The 16892-nt window shown below is 50.7% G+C and overlaps 8 protein-coding genes across 8 annotated transcripts; 3 read left to right on the plus strand and 5 right to left on the minus strand.

Moving 5' to 3' along the window:
* Window positions 1–363: 363 nt before the first annotated feature.
* Window positions 364–1802, minus strand: A1O9_00651 (uncharacterized protein; the record flags this gene model as incomplete). Its single annotated transcript, XM_013409814.1, has 3 exons — window positions 364–929; window positions 984–1382; window positions 1472–1802. 3 exons carry the CDS (start codon window positions 1800–1802, stop codon window positions 364–366), a joined length of 1296 nt encoding a protein of 431 aa, XP_013265268.1.
* A 1350-nt stretch (window positions 1803–3152) lies between these two features.
* A1O9_00652 (uncharacterized protein) lies at window positions 3153–4129 on the minus strand (the record flags this gene model as incomplete). Its single annotated transcript, XM_013409815.1, has 2 exons — window positions 3153–3493; window positions 3577–4129. 2 exons carry the CDS (start codon window positions 4127–4129, stop codon window positions 3153–3155), a joined length of 894 nt encoding a protein of 297 aa, XP_013265269.1.
* An 826-nt stretch (window positions 4130–4955) lies between these two features.
* A1O9_00653 (cystathionine beta-synthase) lies at window positions 4956–6661 on the plus strand (the record flags this gene model as incomplete). The annotated part of the gene is made up of 2 exons (XM_013409816.1): window positions 4956–5215; window positions 5269–6661. 2 exons carry the CDS (start codon window positions 4956–4958, stop codon window positions 6659–6661), a joined length of 1653 nt encoding a protein of 550 aa, XP_013265270.1.
* Window positions 6662–7826: 1165 nt separating this feature from the next.
* On the minus strand, window positions 7827–8581 carry A1O9_00654 (uncharacterized protein; the record flags this gene model as incomplete). Its single annotated transcript, XM_013409817.1, has 3 exons — window positions 7827–8222; window positions 8276–8375; window positions 8439–8581. 3 exons carry the CDS (start codon window positions 8579–8581, stop codon window positions 7827–7829), a joined length of 639 nt encoding a protein of 212 aa, XP_013265271.1.
* A 796-nt stretch (window positions 8582–9377) lies between these two features.
* A1O9_00655 (uncharacterized protein) lies at window positions 9378–10495 on the plus strand (the record flags this gene model as incomplete). Its single annotated transcript, XM_013409818.1, has 2 exons — window positions 9378–9467; window positions 9527–10495. The coding sequence occupies 2 exons, from the start codon at window positions 9378–9380 to the stop codon at window positions 10493–10495; spliced, it is 1059 nt and encodes a 352-aa protein (XP_013265272.1).
* Window positions 10496–11109: 614 nt separating this feature from the next.
* Window positions 11110–11873, plus strand: A1O9_00656 (large subunit ribosomal protein L18e; the record flags this gene model as incomplete). The annotated part of the gene is made up of 3 exons (XM_013409819.1): window positions 11110–11113; window positions 11189–11293; window positions 11413–11873. The coding sequence occupies 3 exons, from the start codon at window positions 11110–11112 to the stop codon at window positions 11871–11873; spliced, it is 570 nt and encodes a 189-aa protein (XP_013265273.1).
* Window positions 11874–12422: 549 nt separating this feature from the next.
* A1O9_00657 (glutamate-5-semialdehyde dehydrogenase) lies at window positions 12423–13856 on the minus strand (the record flags this gene model as incomplete). The annotated part of the gene is made up of 1 exon (XM_013409820.1): window positions 12423–13856. One exon carries the CDS (start codon window positions 13854–13856, stop codon window positions 12423–12425), a length of 1434 nt encoding a protein of 477 aa, XP_013265274.1.
* An 865-nt stretch (window positions 13857–14721) lies between these two features.
* On the minus strand, window positions 14722–16344 carry A1O9_00658 (2,3-bisphosphoglycerate-independent phosphoglycerate mutase; the record flags this gene model as incomplete). Its single annotated transcript, XM_013409821.1, has 2 exons — window positions 14722–16253; window positions 16314–16344. 2 exons carry the CDS (start codon window positions 16342–16344, stop codon window positions 14722–14724), a joined length of 1563 nt encoding a protein of 520 aa, XP_013265275.1.
* Between the last annotated feature and the right edge of the window lie 548 nt (window positions 16345–16892).

The raw sequence follows: 16892 nt of genomic DNA on the forward strand, positions 1-16892 counted from the left end.
CCGCAGGGCTAATAAATTTTATACTCAAACGCCAATGCTAAAAAGTTGAACAAAAAACAGATTGAAAAAACTGTGATGGTCCGGATTGGGCATCGACGGAGTTCGTGACTCGATTCAAGAGCTGGGGAATTGTATGCGAGCCAAATATTGATAAGCGGAGATTTGGGCGTAGGCATATCAGTGTCGTGGTGCATGCATCATCTTGTGGTCATTCATCGGAGCGACATATGTTTATACGATCGATTTCTCAGCGGCCCGCCGACATTTCGAATGGCCCAGAGGCTGATGTCTGTCGTTGATGACTCATGAGACTGCAACAATAGAGGGTTAGGCAAGAATTTCTATCATTGGCTTGAGACTAACTTACGGCATGGTCTGTTGGGTGTGGAGTTCATGCTCAGGCGCAGGGCTCATTCTGTTTTGCCGTTGCAGGAATCCTTCAATACCTCCGCTCTGGGGCTGGGGTGCAGCGCCGGTGGAACCTGGACTGCTTGCTCGTTGCGAGTGCAGTTCACTTCCAGCAACTAATGGCTGGTTTTCATGCTGGGGTGTTGGTGCTTGACCGAAGATGTCTTGTGCAGGAGAGCCTGGCCATCCATATGGCTGTTGGGGCGTCATGTGTGGCTGGTAGTTTGGTTGCTGTGCATAAGCTCCTGGGTACTGCGGTTGGGCGTATTGTCCAGTTGGGTTGCCAAAGGCATCAGTAATGGGAACAGGGGCAGTAGATATGCCCGACATATGCTTATTCAGTACAGGCGACATGACTGATGGCTGCATTGAGCTGCGATAATCAAAGCCTCCAGGCGGCATGTAAGCTGGCGGTGCAGGGGCCATAGGTGGTTGGGATTGAGCTGCAGCATTATTGCGACGAGATTTGCGGCCACAGAAGAACAGGAGCGCCGCTCCGGCAATGGCAACCGCTGCTGCACCTGAGGGAAGGATTAGTTGTCAAGGATGTTTGAGTAGAAAGGGAAAGGGCTTACCAATGGCTATACCGGCGATAGCACCCGTCGAGAGGCCATGGGAATGGCTCTCGTCGGCTTCTGAGTTTGCACCCGATGCTGAGCCTGTTGATGTGCCAGTTGCTGAAGATGTCGAGGAACTCGTCGTTGTGGTGAAGGGGGTCTCTGACTCGCTGGGCCAGTCCTCTCCAGGAAGAAGCATGAATGATGAGTTGGCGGCATACTGTTTCTGTACTTCCAAAGAGACACTTGCATTGGGATTGATTACACCGACCATCTGCCAGTCGATACAGGAACCTGGCGCTCCGCAGTAAAAGAATATTGGTTCACTGTCGTTGATGCGAAGGGTAAATTTGGGTGGATCGGGCAAAATTGCGTCAACAATTCGGAAACCCGAGTCAAACCCAACTTTGTCCACCCCTGGATGAAGAAGCGGGTTAGTTGGTATGACAGAACAAACAAGCAAACAAGAGCGAGTTATCCGACAGCGAAGGTTGCATGTGACTCACCTGTCATTTCATAGGGAATGCAAGGGAATTTGTATTCGGCTCGAATAACTGAGTGATTTGTTGGATAGAATTGAAACTCGACAAAATTTCCTTGAGAGAGTTGCACGACGCTGGGGCTAAACGTGTGACCCCCCAGGCCGACGGCGATAGTCTGGGTGATGGGATCTGATGTGGTTGTCGTCGCTGATCCTGAGCCTGCAGCACCAGAGGCAGTAGTATCAGTTGCAGTGGTGGTGAAAGCGATAGAATCGGTTGCCGTAGTTGAGCTAGAGTCAACCTGCCCTGAGGCAAGCTGGAGCAAAGCTACCAGGGCAAGAATGGCCGATCTCATGGTTGCGAGATAATTGAATTAGACAGGCCGCTCGAAAAGTTTCTTCCGGATGATCCTGGGTTGAAGATTTCTTTGTGGTCATGAAGATTGGTTTAGCAAAGGAAAAGAAGACGATGGGATTTAGCTGGGCTAAAGCTGGCGTCCTGTGGATTTCCAAGGTGCGGCTGAGTCGTGGTCTCGAAGGTCTTGGTCGATAATCGAGACCTGTGGCAGCAGACAACGCTCACCCAGACAGCACGGAGTTGATGACTTAGGCCGAACTCGAGAAGAGGAATGCGACCTCAGCCATAATTCAAGCGGGAGATCGGGGACTGCGTTGCTGTTCCAAGCATTCACTTAACTTTAGATCACACCCTAGGCGGACAGACGAAGGGCCTCCTCGTACTTCATAGCCCTAGGGCCTCCTGCCCTTTGTGGGAGGCTTCATGGGCCAGGATACGAGGAGGAGGCAAGGATCACCGGCCATAACAAGGCTCTGTTGTCTCGAAAGTTTGCTCTAGACCAAATAGAACCCTGAATTGAGAGCCGAAATTGGTCGAAGGAAGGGAGAAAGGAAACCCTTTGCTGTCTCGCTGGCTTGCCAAGTGAAGCCAATGGTTTTGAGCCAATTATATTTACTGTGTTAGGGGCTGAAAGATGGCGTCGTGAGCCAAGAATGATCTAGCTGATCGGGCCCGTGTCCGTACGTACTCGTAATAAGGGATCAGCAAGTCTCACCAGATGGAGCTGATGGGAGTTGAACAGATGCTAAACAGAAATAAATGCAGTTTTCAGTAAAACCCACGTACACCGCGCCTCGTTGCATGCCCAATCTGAATACAGAAGACCGAGTACGGGGTGCCGATGCGAGGATTCCCGACGACATCTTCGCACCCCGGATCCAGATTTTGGTGCGGTTGCTCCTGTCAGCAAACCCACAAGCGAGAAATGTGAAACCCACACTACAGCTTTGCTTTATTGGGATCTTACCCGTCAAAGCTAGATGCCAAGGCGGTACTTCCATGGAGACCTGGTCCTAAAATTGGCCAACTTAGGTCTTACTTGGTAGCTGTATCCTGGGACAGAGCGTCCGTACGGAGCACTCGTACTGGATGGTTCAATATTGATAGCCTAAACTTCTCATGTGCTTCAGATTCGTTGATGGAACAGTACTGGTCCGATGTTGACCATGTCATATCTTATCGTATTCCGATACGACGGAGATACATGTACAGTATGTATTCGAGGCCACTGGCCCACGTGGACTCAGTTCCTTGTCCTCGGGATATGTCTGGAACCTATCGCTGTTGCTTGACTTGAAATATATATTCCAAGAAGTCCGGCTCGTTAGGTTGTGGCTTATGACGTAGATTATTGGAAAGGCCAGCCTCCTAAAATAATCTTGAAGAGAGAAGGATCAGCTTGGATCTCTTCTCTTCTATCAATCAATTCCTCAACATCCCAATTGACCCAAATATATCGTCCTCGGAGGAATTCCGCCTCGGCGCTCGCCAGCCAAACCGTGAAATGTGCTGGTAAAGCAACTTTATCAAGAACAGCACCTTTCGGTAAATCTTTCTCTGCAACACCCGCTATGGCGTGTCTGAAGAGGGGGGTATCAACAACACCTGGATGCACGGTGAACACCCGGAGAGTTGGATGCTCTGCAGCCAGATAGTCATCCAGTTTCGCTGCCGCGAGTTTTGCTGCACCTAGGCCATATGATTAGTCTCACACCTGGGTACCGAGTGCGATCGTTCCTAGGGGCTGGAAGATTATTGATCGGGTGACTCACTATACGCAGAATTCTTTGGCATGCGTGCCGCTGGGATATGGCTTGCACCCGCGTTGACGTTGATGAAGGTTGCATTTGGACGAGCCTTGGGCATAAAGTGCTTTGCAAAATGGAAAGGGAACCTGACGGTAATTTCAAAAGCCTGCCACCACGCATCTTCATCCGCACCGGCAATTGTCGATGCAGGAGGTAGTACAGCGGCAAAGTTGGCAAAAATGTCCCATGCACCAAGAGCGGCTCGAATATCGTGGGCAGCGCGACCTATGCTCTCTGCTTTGGACACATCGGCGACTGCTATGAAGACATTGGTCTCTGGACATGCACTGACAACGGCGGTTCTGGTCTCCTCCAGGGTTTTCCCGGTTCTGCCTATAAGAGCAATGTTCGGTGCCCCGGCCTTTGCGAAAGACAAGGCAACCTCAGAACCAATACCACCTATCCCAGCCCCAGTTACTATGACAGTTTTGTCTTTCGCCGACACCTCAGGGCGGGTTGGATCAATAGCGGGGTAGGTATCCTGTCGGTAAGTCTTGGTGAATGAAGGCAATTTCATCTTGCTTCTTGAGTTTCGAAACGTGTAAATAGAGATTCTTCAAGACAGACCGCTCGCATTCGTATTTAATCGAGTCCTTTGCAGGCGTCGCGATTTCCTTCTATGGGAAATTTGAGGAGATCAAATGTCCAGAGACTTGAGCACGTTATGGGGTACCTTTCTAGTTCAGGCAAGCAAAGGTTCCTTGAAAACCGCTGTGCCTATTCAATCATGGCAGACTTTTGGTGGTGGAGGAGTGAGACCGAACGAGCGCAACCTCCAAGTGCAATCTATGGCTGAATTGGAGCCCACACTTCAGGAGCAACCGTACACGTCTCTGCAACTGTGAAGACTTGCTCGTCTGTGGTCTACATTTGGACTGCTTACGAGCGCCGGACTTGTTTTAGAGTTCGGCCCCGAGAAGCATATTGCAGAATCCGTTCTATCTTTTTCCATCTCGAAGATGGACGAAAATCAGTCTTTCTCGGTCTCTCTTGATCCCGACGATGACATGAACAGGCTAGCCTGTAGTGATGGAGTAGAGAGCGGGGAGCTGAGAGGAGGGGAGTGGATGTCCAGAAGCACGTGATCGAGTGCATCAAGTTGATAGCACGTGATCTTGAATGCCCCGCACGGCGACTCCAATTTCGTATTTGAGATTCCGCACCGCTTAGGAACGGCTACTGCGTTTCCTGCGAAAGTTTCTCTAGAGATGATGAGATCTCATGCATGGTGGCGCACCACTCAGGGCTCACTCTTCTCTTCACTCCTCGTAGATTCAATCCATACTGTTCATAAGTGTTCAGCTTACAACTTTGAATTCCTTGCGTGTACCTATTCTTGAGCCATGGCGCAGGTAAACACTCGTTTCCATGGCCAAGGCACTCATGCCACCGTGACCGAACTCATCGGCCAGACTCCCCTCGTAAAACTCCAGAAGATCCCCCAGTCCCTAGGTATTGAAGCCACCGTCTATGCAAAATGCGAGTTCTTCAATGCCGGCGGAAGTGTCAAGGATCGCATCGCTCTGCGCATGATAGAGCAAGCCGAGAAATCCGGCCGCATAAAGCCTGGTGACACGTTGATCGAGCCCACCAGCGGAAATACGTGAGTACAATACAACAAGAATTGAAGCAAGCACAATTGCTGAGAATTGTTAGTGGAATTGGGCTCGCGCTCGTAGCTGCTGTCAAGGGCTACAAAACGATCATCACACTACCTGAGAAGATGTCCGCCGAGAAGGTCGCCGTTCTGAAAGCGTTGAATGCCACCATCATTCGTACCCCAACACAAGCCGCTTTCGACAGCCCAGAATCACATATTGGTGTTGCGAAACGTCTGGAGAAGGAGATCCCGAATGCCCATATCCTCGATCAATACGGCAACCCCGACAACCCGCTGGCCCACGAGCTCGGCACAGCAGAGGAAGTCTGGGAACAAACAGAAGGCCGCATCACAGCAATAATTGCAGGCGCAGGAACAGGCGGCACAATCACTGGTCTAGCTCGAGGACTGCACAAACACAACAAGGACGTCAAGATCATTGCTGCGGACCCGCAAGGATCTATTCTAGCCCTCCCGTCCCAGCTCAACGATGAGTTCAAGGATCAACCCTATAAAGTTGAGGGGATCGGTTACGACTTCGTTCCAGACGTACTAGACCAGAAGGCGGTTACCAAATGGTATAAGACCAATGACCAGGATTCTTTCCACTACGCTCGCCGCCTTATCGCTGAGGAAGGCCTGTTGGCAGGAGGTAGCAGTGGTTCTGCGTTGGCAGCCTTGTTGGCTGCTCACCGAGAACTTGCCTTCACAGAGGACGACACTGTGGTAGTAGTACTACCGGATAGCATCCGCTCATACCTAAGCAAATTCATCGACGACGACTGGCTTGCAGCAAACGACCTCCTGCCACCCACACCACCATCTGAACCCGAATCTCCACGCCTCTCCCGCAGTAGAACCGACTCTTTCAGACAAAATGACCAGTTCCGCGGTGCACGTGTCAAAGACTTGCGTCTGAAACCCGTTCAAACAGTCACCAGCGATTCGACTTGCAGCTCAGCCATCGAAGTGATGCGCGAAAAAGGGTTCGACCAGCTTCCTGTGCTTGCTCCCAAGGGCCGTCGACTGGTCGGACTCGTGACACTAGGCAACCTGCTTAGCCGAATCTCGCACGGACGCGCGACGGGAAAATCGCCCGTCGCGGACGTCATGTTCGACTTCACTCAGATCAACGAAGTCATCACCGACCCCCGTCACCTCGGCGACATTAGCGGCGCCTCTGAGCTGGCTGATCGGACAAATGGTGTGAGCAGGCAGGAGGGCAATGCACCAACATCAGCAAAAGAACGTCAATTTGTCGAAATCACTGTCGACACCCCTCTGAGCGCACTGAATCGGTTCTTTGAATGGCAGAGCGCCGCAATCGTCACCGAGCGTGATCTGAGTTCAAGCGAGAGCTCCGGGAAGGGTGGTGCTCTCAAACCCGTCGGTGTCGTTACAAAGGTTGACTTGCTCACCTGGTTGCTATCCGAGCACAAAATGCATTAACACCAACCATATTAGCTGGCGCAAGAAGGTGCTCTGCGAATGAAGCTTACTGAATTTTCAACTGTTCTATGCAGATGATAGATATTAGGGTGTGCAACCAGTAGTGGTGATGAATCTTTGGATTCCAGGGTCACCATTCAAGGGAAGGCTTACATAATTTCTCATGCTGTCCCTCTGGACAGCAGAACCATTCAACATGACCTTACTGAAAATGAAACTCCCTTCCACTCTGGACAATATATATACACCAGACCCTTCAACCATGGGGATAACATGTGAAGAGGGCTTATGTTATAGCTTACCGAACTTGAATTACAGGCACTGGTAGCATTATGGAGCAAGTTGCAAGGACTCTCATCACGCCGTGCAACTGTCCAGCCATCGTAGTGGCAGCTTCAAGTTGATAAAGAATGATAAAGAAAAGGAGCTTGTTTTCCAAGCGTGGAAAGGTAGAATTGAGAGCATCGAGAGAAGGCGCAAAGGGGCATGTGTAAGGGCGCAAGGGAAGCCTGCATGACACAGTTATGGTGACAGTAGTGGTGCACATCGATCGAGGGAAAGGACGGCGGGGAAGAGCGTCTCGAGCGAATTAAGTGCTGTCAAGACTGGGCGGTGTGACGAACTCGAATTTGAGGACGACGATGCTGACGACGGGGAAAGGCTCTTATGATATCGGGCGACCGAGGGGGGCAGGACAAGTTGGGAGGGGTTATGGCGATGGACACGTTGTGGTGATAATCTATCGTTGGATATCTTCGAATCGAGGCCTCGACCGAACACGCTATCGCTATCGAAGTAATTGGACTGTTCGAGGAGATGTCTGTTGAAATTTCTGTCGATTCCGTACCCGGTACCGTTCGCTCGGAGGTATCGGTCTATCCCAGGTCAAAGTCAATCTGAACCACTACTGAATTTCTGCCCGATTCTCTCAGGTCACTCATGCTGTGCTGTTAGAATTCCACAGCGCCACTTTTGAAGAAGAAAAAACCTAGCACTCCCCTCTCCGAATAGAAAGACCATACTGTGAGTTGCCCATTTATAAGTGCAGCCTTGAATGTCGGCAGCAACGCATTTCGAGCCAAGCCCTAATGTGTCAATTACTCTGCGGTGTCAAGTTCGTCGTGTGCCGGGGGTGGAGAGTCCACGGCTGATACGGGTGTCAGCTTCAAATCCATTGGGTATCCTCAAAGACATCGACATCCATCGTACCTTTGCGATCATCTCCATTTGCATTGTCTCGATCATCATCATGGCGGTCCCGGTCATCTTTCATGTCTCGGTCCCGATCTCGGTCGCGGTCTGCAGGGCTTCGAGATCTGCGGCGATCATCGTAATCTCGGTCGCGGTCTCGCTCTCGGTCACGATCACCACGATCGCGTCTATCATCCTTGCGTGGAGAATAGTCGCGACGACGAGGTGATGGGGAACGGCCGCTACGTCGAGCTGGAGAACGATCACGGTCACGGCGGTCTCGGCTGTCGCGACCATCCCGACTATCGCGGCTTTCACGGCCTCGACCAGCTTCATATCGCCACGTTGCAGATGGAGGGGTACGGGCCCACTGGAAGGTGTGGTCAGTGGTGGGTTTTAAAATCTTGCTTGAACAATCCATACCTCAATCTTCAGAAGATCATCACGTCCAATTCGCTTGTTATGCATCTCATGGTACGCATCGTCTGCATCGCGGCGACTTTCATACTCGACGAAAGCGAAGCTATCTCAGGGTGGTCAGTAGATGAGCGGCAGAAGATGGACGAGTTGTAGGGTCATTGCTTACAGTCGGCTTGAAGCAGTTCGTGGAGCGGGAATGTCGCATCTGACCAGCCGGCCATAATGTTCAAACTCGTATGCCAAATCACGGGCTCGCGTGCCATGGCCGAAGCCAGTGACATAAAGGGTGGTTCCAGACCGCGACGACATATTGGTCAGGGGGTAGTTGCGAATTATTGACACAGGATAGTATGGAAAGATGGGAGGAAACAAATGAGAAGTTGGAACCTGAATGAAACTTGAGGTTCAAGATGGCATAGATCAGGTGACTGCGCTAAACCCTAATTATTGTATTTCATCACGTGGCACCTCACGTGCCTGGCTGCCACAGGGGTAAAGGCACTAAATATACTGGGCACTGCCCTTTTTCACCTGCGTGATAGTCTCCGTCTCGGGTAAAGGACTCCTGTGATAAGCTATTCCAGGCGGTCATTCCCTACAAAATCTTCTTTACAAAAGTCGGGTGTGATAGGAGTTCCTTGCACCATTCCACTCAAATCGCATATTGTCGACGACTTTACTGTTGGATCTGCATTCCTCATTCCTCATTCCTATCGATCCGTATGGAGTATTGAGCTCTTGTCCTACTTCCACCCCAGCACCGCCATCCTGTCGTCCGGGTCAGCCCGTCGCTCTCTGAGCTCCTCCCACAAGCTGTTCATTGCTCGTACCTGATACTGCAAGCAAAATTGCCCTAATCATACACTTCTACCTATGGTAAACTGCGTCGGATTACCAGAAACCTAGATTCCGTTGTCGACAATGCTCGTTTGCGAACGCTGGTCATAAAATTTCCATGGACGGCAAGGTTCTGGCCATCGCTCACAATTCTCTCTTGTTGTCCCACTCTTGCATTCTCTATCGGCTGGCCCCATATCGTTATTGGCGTGTTATTATTGTTTAGATACGGTATTATTACCTCTTTCCACACCTGTCCCTCGTCACCATGCGTCTTGGAGAGAAAAATTCTGCGACCGTCAGCGGTAGCTTAGGACAAAGCTCAACTACACTGGGTGACTTGTCCAATGTCCCGGAGGTTAGTCTTGCCTTCAACTCTCCACCTTTTGCAATGCGCGCGAATGCTAAATTGCCTAGAACTCGGCGGAAGTATCGCCACAGTCCGTTGTTACACGAGTCACCGAGTTCGTTTCTACACCGTTCACTGCTGCCTTCTGCGCCGGTGGTGTAGCAGGTGCCGTCTCTCGCACCGTCGTCTCACCGCTAGAGCGATTGAAAATCCTGTATCAGATCCAGGATGCCGGTCGAAGCGAATATAAAATGTCCATTGCAAAGGCTCTGCGGAAAATGTATCGGGACGAAGGCTGGCGAGGTTTCATGAGGGGAAACGGCACAAATTGCGTACGGATCGTCCCTTACTCAGCTGTACAATTTGGCGCCTATAATATCTACAAACGGTTCGCAGCAGCGTCGCCTGGTGCAGACCTTGACCCGATTCGTCGGCTAATATGTGGTGGTCTGGCTGGGATCACTTCGGTGACCTGCACCTACCCCCTCGACATCGTACGAACACGATTATCCATACAGTCAGCCTCCTTTGCATCATTGGGCAAGCATGAGGGCAAACTTCCGGGCATGTGGCAGACAATGGTCACAATGTATAAGACGGAAGGCGGACTTTTTGGCCTGTATCGTGGTATCATACCCACGGTTGCAGGCGTAGCTCCGTATGTCGGACTCAACTTTATGGTTTATGAGTCTGTCAGAGATTATTTCACCGAGCCTGGTGAGAAGAATCCTGTTTGGTACCGAAAACTTGCAGCTGGCGCTATCTCAGGTGCTGTGGCGCAAACCTGCACATATCCATTCGATGTATTGCGTCGACGCTTTCAGATAAATACAATGACCGGCATGGGATACCAGTATAAATCGATATGGGACGCCATCAGGACTATTGTACGCCAAGAAGGTATTGCAGGTCTCTACAAGGGTCTTGTGCCCAATCTTCTTAAGGTCGCCCCAAGCATGGCAAGCAGCTGGCTGAGCTTTGAGATGGCAAGAGATTTTCTCATCAGTTTTGCTCCTGAAGAACCAGATCCTATTTGAGGCAGCCAGTGACATTGAATCTTACACTCCAAGGACATCCTATATCATCTTCTATGTCATTCTTATAGACGGGGTTTTGTGGTGCGGGTAAGGACTATGGGGTAGCGGCAGAGGGAGCAGGGTGATCATTGACGATAACGATAACGCAGTCAGCGTGTTAGGGGCTTCCAGAAGAACTGCACCATGTTTTCAACTGTACTCATGTACAATTTTAGCACGCCGCAAAATTGGTGTGTCAACATCTAGAAGGAGTCGACGGCATCACTCAGGTTCTTGGTAGACAAGAGGAATGGGTTGGAGGCATTTTCAGGAGTATTACCACAAAATGTGCTGGATGGGGAGCTGAGCATTTCCAATTGATATTCAGTTTAGAGCATTCGATCATTGTGGTTTCTCTTGCTAGCAACATCCTCTAAGAATCTGCCAAGCCTGCCGGTGCAAAATCCATCGTTAGTTCACGTGATTATTGCACTACACCCTTTCGGGCTCTAGAACAAGGTCACTCTTGGCAATCGCACTCAACCTGCACTTTCCGCAATTTCGATCTTTTTGTGTCGGAAGACGACGCTGTCGACCACTTTCATTCCACCACCACCCTCGACAATACCGCGATCATGGGTACGTGATCTCTTCGATATTGAGAGACAAATAATGCTCTCAAATGGCAATACGACTAATATTCATTCTCTCCAGGTATCGATCTCGATCGCCACCACGTCAAGAACAGCCATCGCACGGCTCCCAAGAGCGACAATGTCTATCTCAAGCTCTTGGTGAAGCTCTACCGCTTCCTTGCCCGTATGTATTCCGAGCTCGATCTACTATTCTCTCTCCGAGATCTCGCAGCCTCTCCACAAGTAAAAATTGAAGTCAACAAATGGACGAACGAAAAACTGACACTTTTTGTAATGGACTAGGTCGCACTGACTCCAACTTCAACAAAGTCGTTCTCAAGCGCCTTTTTCAATCACGTATCAACCGCCCTCCCGTCTCTATTTCTCGCATCATCTCCAAAACCCAGACCGAGTCCGCCCAAAAAGCCTACAAGGACAAGACAATTGCCGTCATCGGAACCGTTACAGATGACAACCGCCTCCTCACAGTACCTGAATTGCACATTGCTGCTCTACGGTTCACCGCTACCGCCCGTGCCAGGATCGAGAAGGCTGGTGGTGAGGCTTTGACTTTGGACCAATTAGCTCTGAGACACCCGACTGGAAGCAACGTTGTTCTATTGAGAGGACCCAGAAACGCTCGTGAGGCTGTCAAGCACTTCGGCTTCGGACCTCACAAGCACAAGAAGCCCTATGTGGAGAGCAAGGGGCGCAAGTTCGAGAAAGGCAGAGGTCGAAGACGAAGCAAGGGTTTCAAGGTGTAAGCTCTCAAGACCAAGCGGTCAGGGATGTCCAACTTGTTACTTCGATCATTTGGTGGATGGTCACAGAAGTAAAGAGAGTACACTGGTGGGTCGACAAGAACGGCGCACGAGATGTTTCAAACGCCAGTGAGATCAATTTCTTTATGATTGCGAGGATGGGAAAAGAATTGAACTCGTCATGCTACAAACTTTCTAAGTGTTATGCAAGAACATCGTGGTCTTCGGAACCCACGTCATCAAGCAGATACTGAAATGAAGACAAGATTCCAAAAATTAACTGATGGACAACGTTGATAGGACTCTGGACTTCTCTTAGTTCTAGCTGTGCAGGTTCTCAGTTTTCCCCCATAAGAACAGCCCTCATTCAACTATTAGAAATGCCCCAATCGGATAATTTTTCACTCGATGTCCCCCCAAACATCGCATGGACCGCCCGAAGGGAGAAAACTTCAATACTCATTGATACGCCTGTGCCCGACTACACAGCACCACCAGTAGTCATTTCATTCCCCCAACCCATCCAACCCATCCACTACATCTCAGACGCCACTAACCAATCAACCTCTCATGGGCAAACTTCCTCTTCCCCTGCCCATCGCCGTAGTCCGCGGCGCCCTGCCCACACCCTCGGATCTTATACTTGTAGATGGTCAAACCCTCCAGGCCAACGGGTCCCCTCGAGTGGATTTTATTCGTGCTGATGCCGACCTCGGTGCCGAAGCCGTAGCGCATGCCGTCCGCGAAGCGCGTGGACGCGTTCCAGTACACGCCTGCGGCGTCGACGGCCGACATGAACTTCTCTGCTGCGTGGGATGAAGTCGTGACGATGCAGTCCGTGTGTTTGGATGAATGTGCGTTGATGTGTGCTATGGCTAGATTCAGGGATGAGTCTTCGCCGGAGTCTGATGTGCCGTTGGGAGATGTAGCGGAAGATGTATTGCCGTTCGTAGCCGCGGGAGACGTTGATGCAGGGACCGTCTTGATGGCTAGAATCAGATCCAGGAATTCCGTGTTGTAGTCCTCCTCTGTGGCGTCTTGCAGCAGAACTGCATATTCGGGGCGCAGCGCCTCCTTCAACGCAGCCTTGCTGGCCTCGTCACACCGCAGGCTTACACCTTTCTGTAGCAGAGCAGTCGCGACGTCCGGGAGGACCGTCTTCAGCACCCCTTGATGGACAAGGAGTGTCTCTGCTGCGTTGCATGCCGCTGGATAGTCAGTCTTGCTGTCCAGGACGACGTTGACCGCGATATCTCGGTCGGCGTCCTTGTGCAGATACACACTACACAGGCCATCCGCGTGGCCCAGTACCGGGATCTTAGTGTGTTCCTTGACGTACCTGACCAGCTCATTACCGCCACGCGGGATCACGAGGTCGATATATCGATCCAGGCCAAGCAGCTGGTCGATGACGTCGCGGGTCTTGACAAGTTGGATTGCGGCGATTGGCACGTCCGTCTTCCGCAACGCATTTCCAATAACCGTGGCGATGGCTTCAAATGAATGCGTAGACTCCTTCCCACCCTTGAGGATTGCGGCGTTGCCGGATTTGATCGCCAAGCTAGCAATGTTGGCAATGACCTCGGGGCGTGCCTCGAAGATAATGAGTAGGACGCCGATCGGACAAGAAACACGCTCCAGCTCAAGACCCTCGTCGAGCCGTGTCCGCAGCGTGACCTGGCCGATCGGGTCTTGGAGATTCCGCACATCGAGGATCCCACTGAGCATGTCCTGGTACTTGCCTGGACGGGACAGATCAAGCCGCTTGAGCACGCTCTGCGAGAGCTGCCCGGACTGCGACGCCTTGTTTGCTAAGTCCATGTCCCGTGCGTTGGCTTCGAGGATGGCGTCTTTGCTCGCCACCAGGGCATCGTGGATCGATGTCAGTGCAGTATTTCGTGTCGCCACTGGTAGTACGGCGAGCGACCGCGCTGAGAAGGATGCTGCTTTTGCGGCCGCCTCCGGTGTTGACTCCGTCAGGGACATGGCGGGTCGATATGAGAAACGTCAAATAAGTACCACAGCAGGGTAAGTGAGGATCTCTTTTGAAAACAATAATGACTAAGGTCTTGGGGAGTGGCAAACCTGGGTGAGGCAAATGAGGGATCCCAGTGAGCAATTGTTTGCGCACGATCACTTGTCACGACGACTAGTGTGCTCTCTCAGAAGAGACTTCGACAATTTCGAGTTTTGAAATTCGTGAGGATAAAGACAGAGTCAAAAAGCTTTACGCCCTATTGTAATATGCAAGAGTCACAGACACAAATGGACGGGCTGTTGGCTTAAAGCGGCAGGTGACTTCCCATCCCCCGTATTCAACCAGCAATCTAATTATTTCCCGGTATGCACCATATGGGATTTTGCTCTGTCTCCTGACATCGAGGTTGTTCCTACCTGAGTAGGTATGCAATGTACTTTTTTTATTCTATAAATGTATGAGGGTTTCTCCCCCTAAGGTTCTATCTGAGTCTTGTCGTTGCTTCGACTTAACCCCGACCAGGTAGGCAAGATGTCCTAAAGTCAGAACATGAACTGGAAAATCCATGCAGGGACGCTGGTCTGTTACCTATATTTTCGATTGCTTCTGCTTCGTATAACCATATTCAATTGAGCCGCGAGGATTCCCAGATTTTCTTCGGTCAACATTCTAGTGCTTAGCCTTGTAACACGAAGAGGATGCTATTCCTCAGCATCTGGATTCAATGTGTTTGCTTTTCGTCTAAGTCATTTCTCATCAGCTTATGCCTCTAATTCTACAAGCAAGCAGCACCAAACTATCCATCACTTCCGCCAGGGTCTTGCAGTGGTAAAACACAATAGATAAGGATACCTTGCGTCGACAGTAGTCCACTTACTTCTTGATCAGTAAACTAGTACCACCCATCTCTTCAGGTTGATCTAAGCCCATTGCTGCCAGGATGGTTGGTGCCACGTCCCCGAGGACTCCGTCCTGTTTCTTCAAACTCCATCCTTCTGGTGCGTTTGCCATGACGAGAGGAACCTTGTTGGTTGTGTGAGAAGTCTTTGGCTTTCCTTCCTCATTCAACATTTCTTCGGCGTTGCCATGATCGGCAGTAATGAAGAGGATGTAACCTTCCTTCTTGCAAGTCTCGTACACGGATCCAATCGCAGCATCTGTGGCAGCCACACCTTGTATTGCTGCTTCATAGACACCCGTATGGCCAACCATGTCTGGAGGAGCAAAGTTGTTCATCAAGAACTCGTACTTATTGTCCGAAATTCTCTCGCTGAGCTTGTCTGCAACCTTCTGAGCGCTCATCGGTGGCTCCAAATCATAGGTAGCGACCTTGGGGCTGGGGATCAACTCCCGATCTTCATTTTCAAACTGCTTCTCCACACCGCCGTTGAAGAAGAATGTCACATGAGCGTACTTTTCGGTCTCGGCGACGTGGCATTGCTTCACACCTTTCTTGGCTAGCCATTCTGCGAGAACGTTGCCCATGTGCTGGGGTGGAAATGCGATGGGGAAGGTGTAGTCGGTCTTGTACTGTGTCATGGTCGTGATTTGGATGTCCTTGGGATAAGGAAATTCAGGCTTGGGGGATCGATCGTAGTCTCCGAGCAATTGGGTTACCTCACGAACCCGATCAGATCGGTAGTTGAAGAAGAACAAGGTGTCACCGTCCTTGATCCGTCGTTCATCACCCCCAACAATAATAGGCTTAAGGAATTCGTCATTCTCGCCTTTCTCGTAGCGTGACTTGATAGTGACCACAGGATCGGTGGAGTCCTCTCCTTCTCCAACAACAAGTCCTTTCATACCAATCTCTACACGGTCCCATCTCTTGTCACGGTCCATGATGTAGTAACGGCCAACAACAGTAGCAAGTTCACCGACGCCCAGCTCCTGAAGCTTGTCGAGCAGCTGCTGCAAATATCCAGCAGCGCTTTTGGGATCGGTATCTCTCCCATCTCCAAAGAAATGAATAAATATTTGTGGCACCTTGTATTCCTTTGCAACCTGGAGAAGGGCGAATAGGTGGTTGATGTGGCTGTGGACACCACCATCGCTGACGAGGCCGAGAAAATGGAGCCTCCCATTGCCATCAACAGCCCTTTGGAAAGCATTGGTCACATTTTTGATTTTATTCAATTCGCCCTTCTTGATGGTCTGATCAATCCTGACAACATCTTGCCAGACAACTCTTCCCGCGCCGATATTCAAGTGGCCAACTTCAGAGTTACCCATAAGGCCTTCGGGTAGTCCTACTGCTAGTGAGGAAGCCTCAAGCTCGGTGTAACCTTGTGCAGTGTCGGAGCCTTCCTTTGCGAAGCCATCCATGAAGGGAGTTTCGGCCGCAGCAATAGCGTCTCCTTCTGGAGGGGACTTCTCGGAGGGTAAGCCCCAGCCATCGATGACAACTAAAGGGTAAGGTCAGAAACCCTTCTTCTCAAAATAGTATCATGAGGTTGGCATCGTACTGAGAACGGCCTTGTGATCGACCTTTGCCATTATGTTGGTCCTGCTGACTTCCGCTTGGTATTTCAGATCAGTCAAGTGAAGACGTGGAAGGTCTATGGGCGAAAAGGGTGCAAGGCAACGAGAATATGAAAGTAGTCTCTATTCTAGTACAAATGAGCTCTTAGAAAAAGTAGTGATGGTACTCTGACGCACAGTAATTCTGTTGACAGAGAGGCCTGTTGATTGGTGAGGTTGATTAAGCTGTTTTTCTTTTTGGTGAGCACTGAGCAGTCCCCCGCACCAGCAGCCAGGAACGTTGAACGGGAAGGTGCCCCCCTCCTGCTGGGTCAACTGGGAAGTGGTACCCCATCAGGTGATCTACGTCACCCGGCACTGTACGTGAGCCGTCAGTACGGGGGGGATCTTCAGCGTCTCAATAGCAGTTATTCATTGCCCCTCGAGTCGATATACTTCCCCGTATATTCTGCCCTTCAAATACGGTGGATCAATAGGCAGCATTGTGCTCTCCAGTTTTGGCTGGCCAGCATCGCTGCCTCATGAACTTCCTCCATTCTAAGGCTATCCTCAGCACAATAGTA

This window comes from Exophiala aquamarina (assembly GCF_000709125.1).
Source record: "Exophiala aquamarina CBS 119918 chromosome Unknown aczIA-supercont1.1, whole genome shotgun sequence".
Taxonomy (NCBI): Eukaryota; Fungi; Ascomycota; class Eurotiomycetes; order Chaetothyriales; family Herpotrichiellaceae; genus Exophiala; species Exophiala aquamarina.